Source organism: Pan paniscus, chromosome 10 (genome assembly GCF_029289425.2).
Source record: "Pan paniscus chromosome 10, NHGRI_mPanPan1-v2.0_pri, whole genome shotgun sequence".
Lineage (NCBI taxonomy): Eukaryota > Metazoa > Chordata > Mammalia > Primates > Hominidae > Pan > Pan paniscus.
This window is the reverse complement of record NC_073259.2, coordinates 38692085-38698533: the sequence shown is the minus strand read 5'-3', so window position 1 is coordinate 38698533 and position 6449 is coordinate 38692085. Positions and strand designations below refer to the sequence as shown.

The 6449-nt window shown below is 47.3% G+C and overlaps 1 protein-coding gene across 1 annotated transcript; it reads left to right on the top strand.

The window, feature by feature from the left end:
• The first annotated feature begins 1092 nt into the window (after positions 1-1092).
• Positions 1093-2038, top strand: LOC100989398 (olfactory receptor 10P1). Its single transcript, XM_008959708.4, is given in 2 exon segments — positions 1093-1542; positions 1544-2038. Coding segments are annotated over 2 exon segments (945 nt in total).
• Positions 2039-6449: the final 4411 nt, after the last annotated feature.

Below are 6449 nucleotides of genomic sequence, written 5' to 3'. Positions count from 1 at the left end.
CCAAAGGACAAGCAACATCTTATGAAAGCAGAGATAAAAGTGCCTTCCTCAAATACTCAAGGGCTCTCTGGTGCAAGAGGAGTTAAATATTGTATGAAATACTAAGCATTTAGCCAAGACCAATACAGTAAAGTCTTTTCCTACAGGCAGAAGAGGCCATAGCCAGAAAGGGCTACCTCAATAGGTGGTGAGTTCCCCATCACTGCAGATGTTCAAACAGACTCTGCACAGCACCCTTCTAAAATGTTGAAGATAAGATCCGAGTACTGTCATATGGAAATATATGTTCCTAAATGTCACTTTTAATCTTGAAATGCCATGGATAATTATTTCTGAGCCTGAGGATCACAGAAAGCTGCTACCGAGATAGCGAAACTTGAGTGAAGGCTTGAAGTGTGATGGGATTTTAATATGAAGAATAGAAATATCCTCTGAAAGGAGACACTATGGCAATGCATGGAGGCCTGACAGAACAGGGTGTGCTGGGACAGAGCAGCTAGTGTAGCTGATCACAGGGGCCCAGATAAAAGGAGAACAGAGAAATCAGGGAAGGTGTCAGAATCCCAATGATACCATTGGGCAGTATTATCACAAATAGTCATATCACTGTGTGACACTCTTAACCCACAGCTCACTATGGTGAACATTAGACACCAGTTCGGGACAGTCCCTGGTGCTACCCAGTTTCTTTTGTGCCTCAGCATCCATCTAGAGAGTACAAAGGGGCCTAGGTCATAGCAGCTGCTCCACCCCTCACTCTGGAGAGAGATCCAAAGATCAGAGCTAGCGTCTTTACATATGAGAGTCAGGCCCCAGACACAGGACGAGAGCCCAGGAAACAGTGAGAAAGGCGTCGAATTTGGAGTCAAGAGACCTGGATTCAAGTTCCAGGCCTGCCACTTTCTAGATATTACCTCAGACACATTATTTAATCTCTCTGAGACCCAGGCTCATTCAGAGAAAGGTATTAATTCTCTCACTTGATTTTGAGAGGAACTGTGTGGCAAGTGCTTTACCAAATTACAGAAATGTTGCTTGTTATTTCTAAATAACTTCTCTTCTTGGCTGTGCCTCAGCTTCTGGCCTGGAGTGATGGCTGGGGAAAACCATACTACACTGCCTGAATTCCTCCTTCTGGGATTCTCTGACCTCAAGGCCCTGCAGGGCCCCCTGTTCTGGGTGGTGCTTCTGGTCTACCTGGTCACCTTGCTGGGTAACTCTCTGATCATCCTCCTCACACAGGTCAGCCCTGCCCTGCACTCCCCCATGTACTTCTTCCTGCGCCAACTCTCAGTGGTGGAGCTCTTCTACACCACTGACATCGTGCCCAGGACCCTGGCCAATCTGGGCTCCCCGCATCCCCAGGCCATCTCTTTCCAGGGCTGTGCAGCCCAGATGTACGTCTTCATTGTCCTGGGCATCTCGGAGTGCTGCCTGCTCACGGCCATGGCCTATGACCGATATGTTGCCATCTGCCAGCCCCTACGCTATTCCACCCTCTTGAGCCCACGTGCCTGCATGGCCATGGTGGGTACCTCCTGGCTGGCTCACAGGCATCATCACGGCCACCACCCATGCCTCCTTCATCTTCTCTCTACCTTTTCCCAGCCACCCAATCATCCCGCACTTTCTCTGTGACATCCTGCCAGTACTGAGGCTGGCAAGTGCTGGGAAGCACAGGAGCGAGATCTCCGTGATGACAGCCACCATAGTCTTCATTATGATCCCCTTCTCTCTGATTGTCACCTCTTACATCCGCATCCTGGGTGCCATCCTAGCAATGGCCTCCACCCAGAGCCGCCGCAAGGTCTTCTCCACCTGCTCCTCCCATCTGCTCGTGGTCTCTCTCTTCTTTGGAACAGCCAGCATCACCTACATCCGGCCGCAGGCAGGCTCCTCTGTTACCACAGACCGCGTCCTCAGTCTCTTCTACACAGTCGTCACACCCATGCTCAACCCCATCATCTACACCCTACGGAACAAGGACGTGAGGAGGGCCCTGCGACACCTGGTGAAGAGGCAGCGCCCCTCGCCCTGAAGGGACTCGGATGTCTGCTCACTCACTCAGTGCTCATCCTCCCACTCTTCAGGGACTGGATTTAAACCCCACTCTCACAGAAATTATGCAGCACCTCAAAGGAAAAGGCTTCCTGGAAGAAAGTGCTGAAATTAAAACAGAGATAAATCTACATATTGCCTCTTATCCCAGAGTCCACACTCACTATCAGAGCATGGGTTATTAGGTCAAGGTAGAATGGAAGTGATTGCTGCCCTAGGGAAAGGACATTTATTTAGCATCTTCTAGATTGTTCTGGATCCCTGAGCACAGTGATTGCCATGGCTGCACCGGTAGCCAGAGGTCCATGTCAGTCATGAAAGCAGGTGTCTGTGAACTTGACATCCAACTAAGTGACCCACCCAAAGCCTGTGGAGGAGTTTACCTAGCCCCTCTGTTACATTTTCTTCCACCACCTGTGTCTGAGCTTTCCTCTACTCAGTGGAACATCTGTTCTCCCCTTGGCCTTCAGGAAGAGGGGCATCTGAGGGTTCCAGTCATAAGGCTCTCTCCTTCCCAAGATACCAGCACAAAAGGAAAGATGGTCAGATGGTATCAAAAAGGACCAAGTTAAATATCAGGAAAAGCTATCTCCCAGGACAGCCTATACATGTCTCCCAGAAACACACTGGGGTGTCCTACTCTGGGTGCTTTTGGGAAAGAGCTGGTCAGGGATTCCAGAAGACCCACCAGCTTGAGAGGCAGGATCCAGAGCTGGAGCTAACCAGGGAGCCAGAAGCAGGACAAGGTGGAAGGAAAACACTCCCATCCCTCTGTGCTGAGGTGCCACCGGCTGCCCACTTCCCTCAGGCCAGGGACAGATGTTTCTCCTGCTTTATTCCCTGGAGCCCCCCATAGCTAAAGGGCAGCAGAAGGCCGAGGCAAAAAGACAGGCTGTTCCAGGTCCCCTCTATTCCCTCACCTCTCACACATCATTACCACCTTTGTGTCCTCTAGCCAAGAAATGCCAGAAACTCTGGCTTTCAGTAAGGAGAGACCTCAACATTTCATCAATAACATGAGCTGTTCAGGAAATGATGGGAACCCAGTCTTCCCTCTTACCACCCCTGTGATCTTCAAGGAGTCCTTATCCCTCACAGAGACTCTGCTCTTGTGCGAAGGAGTATTCAACCATGGGAATCGGTGTGTTCTTCTGTAGCCCAGCCTCTGCACCCACTTCTTTCTTTTCTTTTTTCTTTTTTTTTTTTTTTTTGATGAAGTTTTGCTCTTGTCGCCCAGGCTGCAGTGCAAAGACGCAGTCTCGGCTCACTGCAACCTCCACCACCTCCCAGGTTCAAGCAATTCTCCTGCCTCAGCTTCCCAAGTAGCTGAGATTACAGGCACGCCCGGCTAATTCTGTATTTTCAGTAGAGACGGGGTTTCACTATGTTGGCCAGGCTGGTCTCGAACTCCTGACCTCAGATGATCCAGTCAAAATAAGTCTCATGAAGTTGATCTCATTCCTAGAAATAGAGAGTAGAATGGTGGTTACCAGAGCCTGGAGAAGGAAGTGGGGAAGGGGACATAGGGAGGGATTGGTCAGTGGATACAAAGGTACGTTTAGAAGGAATAAGTTCTAGTGTTCTGTGGCACCATAGGGTGACCTCAGGTAACAAAATTGTATTGTAGATTTCAAAATAGCTAGAATAGAGAATTTTGAATGTTTTCACCACAAAGAAATGATAAAGGCAAAAAGTAATTATAAATTTAGAAAGGAAGATTTCTTTTTTTTTTTTTTTTTTTTTTCCTAAGACAGGGTCTCACTTTGTCACCCAGGCTGGAATGCAGTGGTATGATTTCGGCTCACTGCAACCTCAGCCTCCCTGGTTCAAGTGATCCTCCAGCCTCAGCTTCCCAAGTAGCTGGGACTACAGGCACATGCTGCCACACCAGCTAATTTTGGGGGTTTTTTGTTTGTTTTTGTTTTTTTGTAGAAACGGGGCTTCACCATGTGGCCCAGGCTAGTTTCGAACTCCTGAGCTCAAGTGATCCATCCACCTTGGCCTCCCAAAGTGCTAGGATTACAGGCGTGAGCCACCGCCCCCAGCAGGAGGCTTTATTTCTTAAAAACTGTTACAGCATGTAAGGTGGCCATTCTAACAGGCTGGGAAGCATAGGCTCCAGCCAAAGCCCAAAAGGCAGGCACTTCGAGGGAGAGGCAGGTGGAACAGGGATTTATGTGCTAAGCAGGTTGGCCAAGTGTACACATTCAGTAGGTTATGGGAGGAGCTAGGAATATTCCTGAAGGTGGTCCTAACATGTAGGTGCTAAATAAACATATATGTAGCATATGACCCATGTTCACCTTGGGGTGCAAACTTAACATTTAAATGCATTACAATTTAGACCCTTACCTCAAAAGGTGACGCAGAGACACAAAGGCATTCAAGTGTGCAGCCTCTGTAAACTGGCCAGAAGCAGTCCCTGGGCAGTGGTCTTCTTATCAGGAGAAAGTTACTGAAATCAATCATTTGGCCAATCAAAGCTGTAGTTATGGCTTGTGGAACAGGGGAGTCAGCCAGTAAGTGTCTGGTGGTGGAGGAGCTACAACTGTTTTGCTATTGCTTATCTCGAGGCCAGAGCTTGTTTAGCTGCTAGAGAAAAAGGAAAACCTTGCGGCAGTTAGAACATAGTTTATTCTTTAAGTGTAGGAATGTGTGACTTAACCTTTGCCTGGCATGGCCTTAAGTCCTGTTCATAATTTGGTATCTTATTGCCACAAAGAGTCTATTCTGTCAATCTCATGATCTCTATTTTAACATTAATGCTGGTCAATTGTTGTGTCTAAACCATAGAAGACAGGAGGTACAATAAAGTGTGTCTGACCTTCTATTCCATCATGGCTGAGGACTCTGTTTTTAAGGTTTCTCAGTGGGTGGGGGGCGTAGGATTTCATCTTTAGTTTACAATATGCTAAATATCTTGATTTACTTATTACACAAATGTATACATGTATTAAAACATCACACTGTACCCCACAAATATGTACAATTATTATGTGTCAATTAAAATAATAGGCCAGGTTCAGTGGCTCATGCCTGTAATCCCAGCACTTTGGAAGGCCAAGGCAGGAGGATTGCTTAAGACTAAGAGTCTGAAATCAGCCTGGCCAACATAGCGAGACCCTGTCTCTATTTAGGTTTTTTTAATTAAAATAATAAAACAAAATAAATGTCATACTCTCTGCATTCACCACTATCTCCCAGTTACAGACAGAGGATCCATACAAATTACAGGTCACTCCAAGCAGGGGCTCACCATTTGAAGGGAAAAGAGTACATGTGGCCAAAGGCAAGCCAGCCTGAAAGAAAAACCAAAGAAGGCAAAAATGCTCTCTACAGTACCATGAGTAACTAAGGTCACTCCTCCACCTATGAAGAAGCAAGTCAGGGGCCAGAGAGGATGGCAGGAAGTGTTTCTACACTTGTTTCTCTCTCTGGGAGTGGAATAAAAAATCCCTTCACCTTGTGGAAAGCCTAAGGATCAGGGTAATTACTAGTGCTCCCACCTCCACTGGATACAGACCACAAGGATGTTGTGGGCCACTTGAGAACCTGGGGGCTCATCCTCAGTGACAAGACCAGGTTTGAGTTTTTAAAAGATCACTCTAGCTGTGGTATGGAAAATAGGTAATAGAGGCACCAAAAAGAGACACAGAGACCACAAACCAGTCCATCAGTCAGGGCACTTAGTTGCAAACAACAGATTCCACTCTGATCATCTTAAGCAGAGACTAATTATTCAAAGAAGATTTCACAGTGCACAGCGTCTCCAAGGGGGGCAGGTTCCCCAGCCGCATGGCCAGGGTGACACTCAGCACCCGCAAGGGCAGCTCCAGTGTCAACTCCACGGCACTGGCAGCACAGTTCACACAGCACTGCCCAGTGCCTACAGCTGGCTCTCGGGATGACATGCCTGGGCTCTGCCAGATGCCTTCCCTACAAGCTCATTAGATGGTGAATTCTGCATCCTCCTCTGTAGAATCTGGAAAAGCAATTTACCTTGGGGAATGAAGACCAGTGAGGCATAAAACTTCCCAAACATTGAAAGGGTGTTCCAAAGGCACTGGACAGACAGAAAAAGAAGACAAATGTCCCCCAGAGATGCCACTGCTGCAACCAGGATCCAGGTGGCCAAGACACTCTCTACTGAAAAGATACAGAGATACGGTGCAGTGATCTGGAGCAGGCAGAACTTGAGATGATTAGAATCTGAACAGGAAGCATGGAAAGACAGTCAAACCAGAATGAATAGTAATAAGAATAGGTAACATCACATACATGCTAGGTACCAAAGACTATACTAACCTCTTAACCTGTAACTGTCTTATTTAATCCCCATAAAAACTCTACGAGGTACAGATCTCAATTTTATGGGACCTAAAGCTCATACA